The sequence below is a fragment of the Rhipicephalus microplus genome, chromosome 7 (assembly GCF_043290135.1).
Source record: "Rhipicephalus microplus isolate Deutch F79 chromosome 7, USDA_Rmic, whole genome shotgun sequence".
In the NCBI taxonomy this organism is placed as follows: Eukaryota; Metazoa; Arthropoda; class Arachnida; order Ixodida; family Ixodidae; genus Rhipicephalus; species Rhipicephalus microplus.
In genome coordinates, this window is record NC_134706.1 from 1,519,891 (window position 1) to 1,534,344 (window position 14,454).

General features: G+C 49.8%; 1 protein-coding gene across 7 annotated transcripts in view; it reads right to left on the reverse strand.

The window, feature by feature from the left end:
- The window catches only part of Mgtor (nuclear basket protein megator), a 905,575-nt gene that overhangs the window by 777,503 nt on the left and 113,618 nt on the right, over positions 1 to 14,454 (reverse strand). For all 7 annotated transcript variants that reach the window (XR_012884775.1, XM_075868440.1, XM_075868441.1 and 4 more), the window contains exon 13: positions 1,122 to 1,293. Coding sequence is in view for 6 of the 7 variants with exons in the window: in XM_075868440.1 (XP_075724555.1) it covers positions 1,122 to 1,293 (172 nt within the window). In the remaining variant the exon portion in view is untranslated. The remainder of the gene's footprint in view (positions 1 to 1,121; positions 1,294 to 14,454) is intronic.

Sequence of the window (14,454 nt, forward strand, 5' to 3'; positions counted from 1 at the left end):
AAGTTGTTTCCATCCATTATGCGAGCACATTATTTACATGAGTAAATACGGTATATAGTCATTCTTTGCGGGGTTTTGACGTCACCGTCACCGCCATGTCCCACATAAAGTCCAAATCAATAGCACTGCCTCCGTGTCACACATTCTACATGCTAGTGAAAGCACACCAGCACTGCAAGCAAATGCTGCTGAAGCAGAGATGAAACGGGCTGGTCACCTACAGCACGTGAATGGGGCATGCCATAACATCACTGCGCATACAAGAGCCACTGTGGATCGCACCTAAACCACAGATGAAACACACACGATGTGATAGATGTAATTATAAAGCTAGCGTTTTGTGCAGCTTCAGTTGGTAGTTAGTTTTCGTCCTGTATACTTACTCTCTCCAGGAGTCATTTTTTGAATAGAGTTTCCTTTAAGTACACTAGAGGGGGGGAACTCTGGTGGTAGTGTCCATGGGAGCTGCAATGCGCAGCGCTTCAGCGAGCATGGGAATCATGGGAAGTACACGAATTTGTCTAACTTTCATACTTCTAGCTCACATTGGCCTCATGTGGCTTGAAGTTGCTTTGTCAGAAAACAACAACCGGCAAAAATTTAGCAGATGCACTTCACTACTTGGACCTTTTAGGCTTACCCTTTGAAGTCAACTCGCGAAGTTCAAAAAGGTTCGTTCTTTCCTTCGAAACAAAAAAAACGAAACACTACAATAAACGAAGCCACAAATGCATTTGCAGCCCGTAAGCACTAAGACTCAGCAAATTTATGTACGACCCATCATACCCATGATGGCCAAACGATTGCAATGGCAGTTATTATAGGAAGCTGTATGGTGTTTTGTCACGCCCACCCTTTATTACGTAACTGTACAAACTGAAACTAGCCTGGCGCAGGCACAAGTAGCCAGAAATTTTTTCAGAGGGGGGGGGGGGCACCACCTCGAGTTCAAGAGGGGCATCCCCTCAAAATGGCCATTTTTCACTTTCCATGCCATGGCGAAAAAATTTGGGGGGGGGGGAGGCGGAGGGGGGAAGCACACGCTTGGTGTGCCACATTCTGGCTACGCACCTGGCCTAGCCTTCCTACCCACTGATGACAAAAAAACAGCCAACACCTACCATTGGTGTGGGCAGCTCGGTGTCCTTTCGGCAGCTGCTGGTGAGGAGGGCACGGTACATGTCACGCTGACGAGCCGTCGAGGCCACCAGTGCCATCTGACGGTTGCGCTCCTGCTCCAGCTCCTGCAGTTGGGCCATCACAGCTTCCAGCTTCTCTCGCATCTCACAATTCCTGGAAAGGACAGACAATAAAAATGCTGCTCCAGTTCCACCCAGCATGAAATCTGCTGAAACAGCGGAGCTACAGTTATCCTGTGTTGCCCTTGTAATTTTTCTTGTGACGTTTTGCACATGTGAGTTCGTGTACGCAATTAGGTAGGTTTATTGACATGTGAAAGCCTCTACCACACTTGCTTTCTCTGCAGTGACTTCAGGCCCTATTCACGCCTTTCCTCTTTCACTGTGTGGCTACCGAGTCATGAGACATCACCAACCGAGGCAGTTACACCCTCTATAGGTGTATCTGAGAACCAGAGCATGGCACGCGATGCCGTCAGGCCCAGCACTAGAACAGCTTCGATGTTGAGAAATTTAGCAAAGGCACCATATTTGCCAGTGTATAAGACTGCGAAATGCGTGGTCATGCATGGCATTGGAAAACTCCAAGTAGCAGAATGAAACTGGTAACTAACACTGTCCTGAGGCACAGAAACACAATATTTATTCAACAGGACTCGAAGCCACTGTCAAAAGATCTTCAATTACGGTTGGCAGCATCGCAGAGGTTGCCATTGTTGCCCTATGAGAAAATTTTTTACGCGGTGTTCAAAGCCCCTTAGGTGCACATCTTGTGCTTATGTTCACAGAGTACTTAACTTAAAAATTTTAATTTTCATGTTTTACTTATTGATTCACTCATCAGAACTTACCTGCTATTTTTATGTTTTATTTTCTTTTTAATATTTTTACATTTAGAAGTCTCACCACCAAAAAAAAAAAACAATTCACGTATGCTTTTTTCAGGGTTGGAAGTGGAATTCATTGTTTTGGAGCAACTTTAGCGCAGTAAAAGCGGTAGTTTGAAGCAGGTTCGGAACACCAAAAGGTGCGTTTTGGAGCAACTTTCTAGGGTCAAACATCATCCTCAATCAACATTATTTCTGGTAAAAAAAAATACAATTTTCTTCACTGAACATTCAGTACTTACTATTGAGTTTGCCAGACCACGGCCTTTTAACCTATTGTGAAATAAATGAGATAGTTTTTTAATATGTTTCACCACCAAACGACGGTAGGGCCGCTGTGACCCTGATCGTGCATCTCTTGCGCCACACAAACGGCACACAAGAGTGCTGCTCGATGTGAAACCGCGGAATGGGAGTTCTTGAGAGAGAGGAAGGAGGAAGGGGGATTATTCAAGACATGAAGGGTAGAGGGAGGAAAAAAAAGAAACTAATGTTATCTGCGCCTCACCGCATAACGTAGGTAGTATGCATGCACGAGTGGATAATACAAACTGAAACTGAGTAATAGTGCAGAAGAATAGGCTAACTAGGCATAATGTAGGAGGCATAAAGCACTGGCAACGATCAGAGACAGATGCACAACCCTACACCTGTTCTGCGAGCAGAGAGCGCCAAATACCTTTGGCCCTTGGTCTCGTTGGACAACGAGGCTGCAATTAAGGGGGGAGGCAACCATGGAACAGCGATTTTTTTGTTGTTGTTGAGATAACCTAATGAAATTCTCAGTGTAGGCTGGTAATAGAGCCATTTGAATAACCACAATAGTTCATGCATTTAGGTTAACTGGTTCCCAAGTTACAGCCATTTATCAGGATAGTCCACATAGCTTTCTTGTCAGGCTCTGGTGAATTTAGTAATGTGCTAGCACCGCGAAATTCACTGTGAATACTCCGGGATCAGAGCTTTACACAAGGACAGAGCCCCTTTTTTCAATTTCCTTGCTGAAGATATTTAGCAGAGCACTAGATGCAGAGTTTGCCATTGAGCTGTTATCATGAAATTGAAATTATCACAAATTATAGACAATAAATTCCAAAAAGCCGCTCTGTCAGTGGTTGGGCTATTTATTAAGATACATAATAAAAAGATATAAAAGGTTGCAGAGATATCACCAGACTAAACAGCCTCACTAGCCAAAACAGTCATTCTGAGAAAACGGACTTTGAAAGTTTTGAACACATATTTTGGCCTAAAATGACCCTGCACGTAGCTAGATGTGCCCCTTGGGACTCACTTCCTTTGCCACTTTCCCTGCTTGTGTTGCATCCGTTTTTAAGCCTTTTTCAGACAGAGAGTGTGTCTCTCAGGCTGAGGCATCATCTGAAACTACCTCTCGGTCGCGGGCATAGCGCCGAGCTTTTGTTGCACAGCAGCACTTTTGCTATCCTGCGCGGCTAACACCTCTCACGTTTTAAAACGTGTCTGCAAATGCATAGTCAACACGCAGTCGCACTGTTCGGGGCTGTAATCACTGTGGTTAGTGAGAGCGACGCATCAGGTGCACTTGAGCACGAAACACCAACACCATCCTCAGTTTTGACGATGGGGGCTTGTACGGACGATGTAGCCATCTCGACGTCACGATAAATGCCAATGCAGTCGTTGTCTTGCTGAGACGAAGTTAAAACTGCTCCAGCGAAAGCATCGATGCAATTGTCCCCGCACGTTGCCGTGTGAACGAGCCGCACCATGCGAAGAGGTGTATCCGACGCTTTCTTGATCCAAACGCGTGCAGAGTACCAAATTTTGTTTTGCCTATTGTGACCGACATCGTAACGATCGGTTTCCCGTGAACACGGCGAAAGATCATCTCGTAAAGACGGTGAAAGATTGAAGAGCACGTGGGAAAACCGAGGGGGATGGTGGCGAACGGGACGCACAAAGCACGCTGGCCTTCACAGTGTACTAGAATGGGGCAGTGTGCTCACTGAGAGGTGGAGAGTGACACACCTTCTGTCGTCACCGACTGGCGGCGCGGCTCGCAGCATCACCTGAAGCTTTCCAGCAGGCTGAAAGGTGCGGCTATTGCGCATGAGAAAAGCCAAAGTTATGATGCACGTGCAACTTTTTTGTGTTGTGAAATAAAATACTGCCATGGCGACTGAATTACGGAAAGTAGGTGTTGTTTTAAGCGGCTATTGCATGGATAAATGCTCCTCTCCACAGCCACTGAAGTAACAGCTAGCGTGTTATTGAAAGCATTGAAGTTTTTTTCTTTTTTTTGCCTGCTAATCGATACGATGTTCGATGCTATTTCGCCACTGTAGCGATATTAGCTGCTTCACTCTCTCCTCTTGGAGTCCCACTGTGCAAATGGAAACGCCTCATACTGCAATTCTTTCTTTCTTCTTTTTTCGCATATGGGCGGGACTAATAGCAACTAACCTACTTAATGGTTCTTTTTTCCGAGAATCATTCAAGGGTGGAATAATTTTGCTTTGTGATAAATGTATGTACGTTGTAATTCTAACAACCTTTTCAATAGCACACATAGATCATACAAGCTTATCAGACCGGTGGGCGTGTAGGCAAACGTGGTACTAAGTGATCTAATGAAAAAATACCTATGCATGGTTATAATCAGTAATTAACAAGTAATGTACAACACACACAGACACATATTTTCACTACACCGTAGAATTAAATTTAACCAGTTCTCCAGCAGCGTGAATAAAATAAGATATGAAAAAACACTCATCAGCGTCACATGCTACAAATTTATTTTATTTGCACAATAACGCTGTGTCTATGTATGCGTAAACGATTGCTATATCACAATATGGAATTAAATTGCAAAAATTGTCACTCAGTCAGAAAATAAACAGATGCAACAAACATGAATCAACATCTACTAATCGACCACAAAAACAAAAACAAAATAAATGTAAGGAATATTGAATGCAAATCAAAAGCATTTTAGTGGGCATCCAAAGGCCAAAGACAGAAACGTCGTTACTATATAATTCTGATGAAAAAAAAAATGAGCAATGCACGTGCTATACAAGAATCTACACATAAATGGTTAAACGGAAGCGTCAAATATAAAAAAATATCGAAAATATAACAAATAGGGCAAATCAGTGAAACAACCCACAAGAAACCACCCAGAAAAGCAAATCTTGCATCATTCAATATACGTATCTGGTTGGTGCAGTCATCAGCCAGAAGTTCAAGTATAAAAAGGCCGCGATGTCGTAATGTTCTGCTGACCGATTTCTCTAGTTTCTCCAGAGCATGATTATGGTTTTGCGATCCCTGTCCTCTTGTTTTGTTGCTTCTTTTTGCTTTCTTTCATCATACTTGACACTGTGGTCACTCATAGATGGGTCCAGCTCTTTTTGTCGTCCTACAATGCCGCGAAAATTTCTCTGCAAGTACACGACATACTTCATGTACGCGACTGCCGGAGGCTGTAAAAAGCGTGCCCTTCCCGTCCAGATGCAGCGGTAGGTTGTCTTTGAAACAGCTGCAATTTGCGGATAGACACAGATTCTGATCCTTCAGAAAATCAAGCATACAAAAGAAGTGCAGCAAAATGGCACGTGTGGTACCGACAAAGGTCCTTAAACCAGTGAATGGTGTGAGCATGCGCTGCAGCTGTTCACACAAGAAATAGAAAAATTTTCAATAACTTCGGCCAGTTTAAAAACAATTAAATTGAAGATCCCTGACCCCTTCTATATATGTTTCCGCATATTTATTTGTGTCATTGTGGTGGCCCTCACTTCCGCCTCCGACTCCACGTTTATTACCCTCGTAACTCCAGCGCAAGAGAAGTTTGCAGGAGAAACTAGCGGCAGCGCCACTGGCTGGCACCCGATTTGTCGACACAGGCAGGGCCATGGCAATGCAGCAAAGGGACAGGACAGTGAGCACACTGCCCCCTTTTTACTACACCGTACGGCCTTGCAAGCGCCAGAGCATACGGCGAGCCAGGGGAACAGAGGAGGGTCAGAAGAATGTACCGCAGTCAAGCCTGCTTAAACGAACCTGAGCCTGACGCGCCATCCGTTCACTGTATCCCGAAGTTCGTAGTAAATGAAACACAGCTTTTAAAAAAGTTTCGAGTGAAAGCACAAACTTTTTTTGCCCAAAGAAGTCCATGATGCATGTGTTTCGAAGAGCAGAAGCAATAACGGCGGTCTCTATTTCGAACAGCATTGTGCTTGTTGGCCGAGGCCCGCGGCATAAGCGGCATGAGGGACTGGCTCCAAAGTTTTTTCATTCTCGCAATTCCATTCCTCCAATTCCCTCTTACGACGTACTTCATTCACAATGGCCTAAACCGTGCACGGTTCCGCGGTGTCGGCATCATCGTTGGCCGTAATGAAACTATCGCAACAGATGTTTGTGGGGCACGTGTAACGTGCGCGCCGAAGAAGCCCTCTCTTCTCCAGGGTCGGCGCCGGGTAAGCACGTATTTCCTTCGTCCAAGTCACCTTTGGTAATCGCCGGACTGTAGCCTGCCTGGGGTGGCCTTTGGCACCTCGGCAGGCGTGTTTACTTGAATGCTAGCTTCGGTACCGTACGCTAAGCCCACAGCGGTGCCTAGTGCTTGAAGTGGTTGTACCATACCGAGCCGCACTTGTCGTAGGCCTACGCGAACGAGGTCTGCCCCAACACTCGCGACCAGGCCCAGTGGCCATCATGAAAGTGCGCAGCATAGCCGCGAGAGACCTTTTCTCGACCGGCGTGTCAAAGCTCGTCATTGCCAGCTGCGACGTGCTCGCGGTTTCCCCTTATCGTGAACGTCCACGTGCGGGTGCCTTTGCTCCCCGCGTTCTGGGAGCGGACGTTGTACTGTTGTTCAGGGCGCCGCCAAAGGCAATAAAGCGTTGTGTATTTTTGTATTGGAGCACTGTCTGTTTTGCCACGCCGCGCTAAACGCCTTATTAGATGAGCGCGCGCGGAGCGGTGCGCTACACGCGAGTAGGTGACGGAGTCGCGGCCCTGTGGCTCACTAAGCTTGAACCCGCGGTGATTATCCGGTACAGTGAGTAGTGGGGTAACCATACTGGCGCCCAACGTGGGGCCAGAATGTCGCCTTAAATCCGCTTTGCCTCGACGGCCAATTCCTCCAAATCACGGAGGCGACTGCCACGCAGGTCTGCCGAAAAGGTCGGGTGTGCCAGCCTGATCACCCGTTCGACGCGCTTCTCGTTCGAGGCTCTGGGCTCAGCGATAGAAAAAAGGTCTTCCATCGCACGTACGAGCCTGACCGGCGCAAGACCGCGTTCACATCCCACAGAGGGTTATTTGAGTTCACTCGTATGCCCTTTGGTCTTTGCAATGCTCCTGACACATTTCAGAGACTCATGGACACGTCCTCAAGGAAGCAAAGTGGTCATACTGCTTGTGCTACCTCGACGACATCGTGATTTATTCACGAACCTTCAAAGAGCACTTGACCCACATTGCCGATGTGCTCGAGAGGGTGAGCCGCCGGGATGACGTTAAATTTTACAAAGGCCCAACTAGCGCAAACCTGAGTTGTTACTTGGCTTCATGCTGGGCGAAGGCTCCATTGAGCCAGATCGGGAGAAACTTCGAGCAATCCTCGATTTCGCCGCGCCCAGGGACGTACACGACCTGCGCCGCTTTCTCGGAATGGCCAATTTTTACAGCTCGTTCATTTCGTCCAGTGCCCGAGTGCAGGCGCCCTTGACCAAGCTCTTGGGTAGTAAGTCAGCTGAGTGGCGATGGGGACCTGAGCAGCAAGAGGTGTTTTGCCGTCTGTCTAGCGCCATTGCGGAGACAGCGCAGCTCAAGCTCCCCGACCTGACCAGACCGTTTGTTGTCCAGACTGACGCAAGCGATCTGGGATTAGGAGCGATTCTCCTACAGGAATACGATGGTGTGTTGCAGCCGCTGGCCTATGCCAGCCGCTCGTTGATACCCGCGGAAAGGAATTATTCCGTGATCGAGAGGTAGTGTCTCGCCATCGTGTTTGCACTGCGGAAGTTTGATGTCTTACTTGATGGGACAAAATTTGTGGTGCGAACAGATCACAGCGTGCTTAGCTGGCTGATGCGGCTCCGTGAGCCTGAAGGCAGGCTAGCGCGCTGGGCTCTCCTAATACAGCATTACGACTTTTCAGCGCAGTATCGGAAGGGGAACACTATAGTGGTAGCCTACTAATATCTCGTGCCGCAGTGTCTACCAGGAGCCTGGATCCCGGTGCGACAACCGCTAGCGGTGCCTTTGCGCAAGCAAGCGACGCGGGCGAAATGGGGGCGGAGCCGCCGAGCGGATAAAATGGAGAGTGCGCCGACGAGCAAACCCTTTTCACGGGCTAGGCAAGCAGCGCGTTGCAAAGCGGGCGAGAGGGGGAGCGAAAAGGAAGCGACCCCATGACGCCAATGCGAGCGGAGGCGATGGCTGCAGTCCTGAGTGGGAACGATACCAGGCTCCCTTTTAGGAGAATGGGAATCGCTTTCAGCAGACAAGGGTTACTGAAGGCCCAGCAAGATCATCCGTTTTGACGCAAGTTGAGCGACGGTCTCAAGTAGACGGAGCGCCAAGCGCTGCTGGTAGTGCGGCGGGCGCAGGAGGACGGGAACCGACGTGTGTCGCTGGGTCCCCCGCGGATACATACTTGCTGGACCATGATGGACTCCTGCTGAAATACATAGCCACCGATGAGGAGTCAGTGGACCCGTTTAAGGTGGTTGTGCCCAAAAGTCTGAGAGGCGCACTGTTGCGAGCCTCCCACGACGAGGCCATGGCCGGTCACCTGAGTGGCTCCAAAGTTTTTGCGAAACTGAGCAAGGTTGTGACTTGGCTTGGCATGAAGCGTGACATTTTTCGCTATCGCCGTTCCTGCCACGTCTGTCAAGCGGTGAAATCAAGGGGGTGGCAAGCCGCCCGGCTTGATGAAACCGGTTGTCAGTGAGCATCCGTGGAAAGTAGCCACCTGCGATCTAATGAGGCCATTCCCCAGGAGTAAGCAGGAGTTCATACATCTGATGGTAGTCGTGGATCATTTTTCCAAATGGGTGGAGTTGTTTCCGCTGCGGAAAGTAACAGTGCAAGTGATGCTAGAGAGGCTACAGAAGTGTTTTGTCGGTTCGGCTTTCCGAAAAGATTGATCACGGACAATGCGACGTATTTCACCGCTTGGGTGCTTGGTGATATGTGCCGTTCCCTAGGAATAGATCACTGCACCACTTCGCCCTACCATACCCACTCCAATTTGACGGAGAGAACCAATCGTACGCTCGAACGGATGTTGATGGCCTTTGCCGAAAGTCAGGAGGATTGGGCAGACCATTTGAGTGAACTCGCGTTTGCAATCCGAACCTCCGAGAGTCGCTCTACTGGTTTCTTTCCCGCCTTCCTTAATTTCGGAAGGGAGTTGGCAAATCCGGTGACCAGTGTCATGCAATGCCAGCTCGGGGACAAGGAAGAACCGGCAGACTGTTCTGCTTATGCTTCAACACTTCGGGACAGGCTTTGTCGAGCTCTCAGTAGAGCGAAACAGAGTTTGGCATCGGCCAGGGCCGAGCAAAAGGCCCAGTACGACCGAAAACGTCGCCACCTTTCATTTAAGGTGGGTGACCTCGTCCTGAAGCACAACCACGCTCTTAGCGACGTGAGCAAGGGTTTCTCAGCTTCAGTCGCTCCAAAGTGGCTTGGTCCGTACCGAGAGGAGAAAGCTTGGACTCCACTCGCGTACTTGCTAAAAGACCCGCTTTTGGGAAAACTCAGCCGTGCCCACATTGCAGACCTGAAAGCCTTTGCGTCGAGGTCTGGCGAGCTTGTGCCAGCGCCCAGTGGCTCTTCGCACAAGCAACGGCGCACACCCGGCGCGGCGGACCGCATTCGGACCACGCACCCGTATAATCTGAAGAAGCGGTCACCTGAGTGATTTCGCGCCGGACGGCGGGCTTGTTTCCGCAACCGAAGGCCCTCATTTTTACTGTCTAGTCTCAGTTAGCTAACTTCTTTACAGCCAGTGCTTGCAAGGAAGTCGTCTCCGCCCAGTTGCTGCTGATGATTTTCATTTGTGTTCTTGTTTACTTGATTTTTTTTTAGTGTCTTTTTTTTTCTCCTCGCTGAAGGAGGGGATCATGAATTGCTGCTTTAGCGTGGAGAGAGGGACAAAGGACACTCTGCACCTTCCTTTGCGGGGTGCGTTTGGAGAGATACGACCATCGGAGGTGTGTGTGCCTGTGTACGTGCGTGTGGCGACAACAACTTAAGAAGTCGCGGACCCCTACACCACCTTGGACTCTGGAGGTGTTCGGAGACCTGCGGTCGTTAAGCAGCCCGGTTGTGCTTTGCTCCCGACCGTCGCTGATAAGCTCTGCTGGCCTTCCTATCACAGCTCCTGCTCGAGGCCAGCTGTCGCAGACACCGTGTTCGACTCGACCGACGCCACAGGACGCCTCGCAGCCAGTGGATTCGGCGACCAGGATTCTAGAAGAAAGGCTGGCTGTCGCAGAGAGGTCAATCCAAACCTCCACCAAGGCGGCGTTCGTTAGATTCGCAGGGCTTTCGTCAACATCGACAAGATGAAGGTGAGCCCGTTCCTCGCATGAGGGCCTCAACCAGAACTCTCGCCTTGCACTCTAGCATTCATAGCATTCACGCACTCACCCAATTCAAACACAACGTGACGCTTCCCCTCCGAGCTGTGGACGCGCTCTTGCCTAAGCATCATGAACTCCCATTACCCCTCTTTCGCGGCGCCATTGTATTTCTCAAGTGTATTCTTGTGTTGTTCTATTTTTTTTCTTCAGCAGCAGTTGCAGAGGGAGGCTGAGGCTAGCTGTTGCCCATTGCATGACCTCTCTGCATGCACGGGCAACAACCGGCTGCCTTTGCAGACCAGTATATAGGTTGAATTAAGGAGAGGAGGATGTGGGGATCTGAGGCGCGCCAGCGACCATTTCGCGGGCATTCCGCCACATGGCCACACCTTTCTGCTTTTTCTGCTCTGGTAACAGCGCATCGCGATAGATGGCGCCATGTGCGGGTGCGGCACGTGTTACGTGCGCGCTGAGGGAGCCCTCTCTTCTCCGTGGTCGGCGTCGGGTAAGCACGTGTTTCCTTCGCCCGCGTCCCCTTTGGGAATCGCCGGACTGTAGCCTACCTGGGGTGGCCTTTGGCACCTCGGCAGGCGTGTTTACTTGAGTGCTAGCTTCGGTACCGTACGCTAAGCCCACAGCGGTGCCTAGCACTTGAAGTGGTCGTACCACACCGAGCCGCACTTGCCGTAGGCCTAAGCGTACGAGGTTTGCCCAAACACTCGCGACCAGGCCCAGTGGCCATCGTGAGAGTGCGCAGCATAGCCGCGAGGGACATTTTCTCGACCGCCGTGTCAAAGCTCGCCATTGGCAGCTGCGACGTGCTCGCGGTTTCCCTTTATTGTGAACGTCCGCGTATGGGTGCCTTTGCTCCCCGCATCCCTGGAGCAAACGTTGTACTGTTGTTCGGAGAGCAGCCAAAGACAATAAAGTGTTGTGTATTGTTGTATTGGAACACTGTCTTTTTGCCACGTTGCACTAAACGCCTTATTAGTTGAGCGCGCGCAGAGCGGTGCGCTACACGTGAGCAGGTGACGAAGTCGCGGCCATGTGGCTCGCTAAGCGTGAACTCGCGGTGATCATCCGCTACAGTGAGTAGCGGGGTCACCATATGTTTCACCCACTCTCCCATGTCGGAGTCGAGGGCACGCTGCCACAAATCGCCGCCGAAGTGATCCTGCTTGGAAACTTCAGGCTCGGTATCGGGCCCGACGTCGACGAAGTCAGCCTCGTGAAAACAGTTTCGCGCGCATGTATCCGTCACCGCCGCCCACAAAATATTCACCATCACCACAACCGAATACTGGGACGCCCGAAGCGGCAAGTTGGCTGCCAGGTGGTCAACAGCTATGAGCAAGCCCTCCGCAATGCAGCACCTAACGCACGAACTACGCTCAAGCCAAGCGGTCATACTTTCGACATTTTGTTGAGCAGCAGAAAAAAGTGACCAAGACCTCCCGTCTACCATCCTGATCACACACGCACACCAAGAGCGAGCAAGATGCGCACACGGGACACACATGCCAGAACGCGGGGAACAGCTCTAGGCCCGTTTCCAGTCAGAAAACTAAACTAATTCGAGCCAGATTAATGGGCGTCCCGGAGCGGTGGAGGCAGGCGAAGGGGTTGTGATCAAGAGAGAAGAGCAGATTTGTGAGAGAAGGGCAAGGGGTTGCGATAGAGTGAAGAGAGGGAAGGACACGGCGGAAGGGCGACCTTTAAAAGCATAACACGCGGGAAGGAGGTAAGTCGGGTAGCTTGCTTCAAAGGTCCACAAAACGGGCGCGTAGAAAAACTTGAAACGAGTGCCTTCACACGCAGAAGTCAAAACACGGCTGCCTGGATTGGCGCGCGCGGCAGTGTTCAAAGAATCGGCCGCCGTGGTAAGAAAATCGTTTTGTTGCGCTGGCAGGTTTGCATGGCCTCACCGACTTCGATATTTCGCAATTCGTTCCGTGCAGATTAACAGCCGTTTTCATGCTTCCGCACGCGTGCAGAGGGCATGCTGAGCCGAGTGCGAAGTCAGCGAGAGCAGGTCCTAAACACAAAACGAATCATGAATTATCAGAGTCAGTGAGGCAGCGTTCGTGCATGCACTAGACGCAGATGATCGGGTACAGTCAGTGGCCGACGATGTTGGCAAATTGTCTGGTCACTCCAGACCGGCAACACCAACGGGCCTCGTCTGGCGAAGCGAGGTGCTCAGAGTAGCGGGGGGGACAAAGCACGGAGGGGGGTGTAACAAAAAGCGATCGGGTAGAGCGGCAACTAGATGGGCGTGGAGGCAGGGTCAGCGTTTAACAATAAGAAAGTATGGGCACCTCGCCGATGCCTCATCGGTGGTCGAAAGTGGTTTCTTGGGAAGTCGGATACGCGCCGACCCCGTTCGCTGTAACCGATCGGTGGCGCTCGGAGACGTTCGTTGTAAGTGCGATTTTGTACCATTGAACCAATGTATATTTTAACGGTCATGCAGATATTGTTTGTTCTAAGCAAGTTCGTTTTAAGTGGGGCCGTTATATGTGGGCTTGACTGTACACCCAATATGAAGGCTGTAAGAAGCGAGCACACACGTGCAGTCTAGCCCGGCCATCACAAGACTTACCACACAAAATTCCTGAGGGGTACTTTGGACCACAACTGTTATGGTACTGTATTCTTTTATTGGTGGCAAAGGCACACGTCAGGAGATGCACATTTGTGCTTTTACTGCTGTTTAGTGCATGATCATGCCGCCCCTCAGCTGGTACAAATGATCAAGCTTTTCACTGTATTACTAGAAAATTCACAGTTACTCATGTTGGTGCCACTACTTTTTGCGGGGAAACCACGGCGATAAAAACGATGAGACGGGACCTGGCAAGCCCCATGAATGAACCGAATTAAGTGATAGAACACTGGATATGGACGCGACCTCGTCCTTTGGTTTGCCAACTCTCAGTATTGCCCTGTCAAGGATAATAATCAGCTATATTTGATGACTTACACTTCTAATTGACAATTACCATGTAAATTGCTATTTATGCACAGCAGGTCACATTGGCACAAAATAGCGCAGCACTTCCACTCGTTTTTTTTAAGCTGTGAGTTTAAATGTCTAGACACGAAAAAGCACAACATTGACACGTGTACAGTTGCCGATGGACTTTCAGGACTTTCTTTCTGTCACTCTCTGTCTGTCTTGCGTGTGTGCATGTTGTTTGCTGCGTGTATTGGAGCCACCACCAGCGCCTCTTGCAAACGCCGGCGACAGCGATTGCCAATGCACTGATGATGTTACCGTAGCCAAAACCAAACCAAATTTGCTCATCCCCAGCACAGCATAAAGCATGGCAATATTAGAGGTTTTAAAGACGATAGTCTTTCTTGGGGACCTTGGACACAAAAATTTTGGTCTGTCTGTCTGTCCATTTGTCTGTTCGTCCGCCCTTACCGGTATCCGACATTTTAAACGGCACCAGCGGATATCGAAAACGGCCGACCCCTTCCGCAGCACCCACCAATGTTGCTCAAGCTTCAGCGTTCATACTTGTGCGATTGTCAATTAAAAAGCAATTATCGTGCATATCTGAGGCACCATAACAACACGTATATATTCTGTATGTGCGTCTTTTGCTAGAAAAGGCATACATAAGTTATTCTAAGGACTGTAGCATTTATCCCACGGTGCTGACCATGTAACGCTTGCCCGAAAAGGGAAGTGTTTCCAACGCTTTGCTAAGACGACATGGTGGTGGCACCTACCCGTCGCCTTGCTTTCTACACCTTATCACCTCTGAGACGGGCGCGCACGCCGTCTCAGAGCCGCACGTTTTGTTTTCTAAGATAACTGCCAGATAG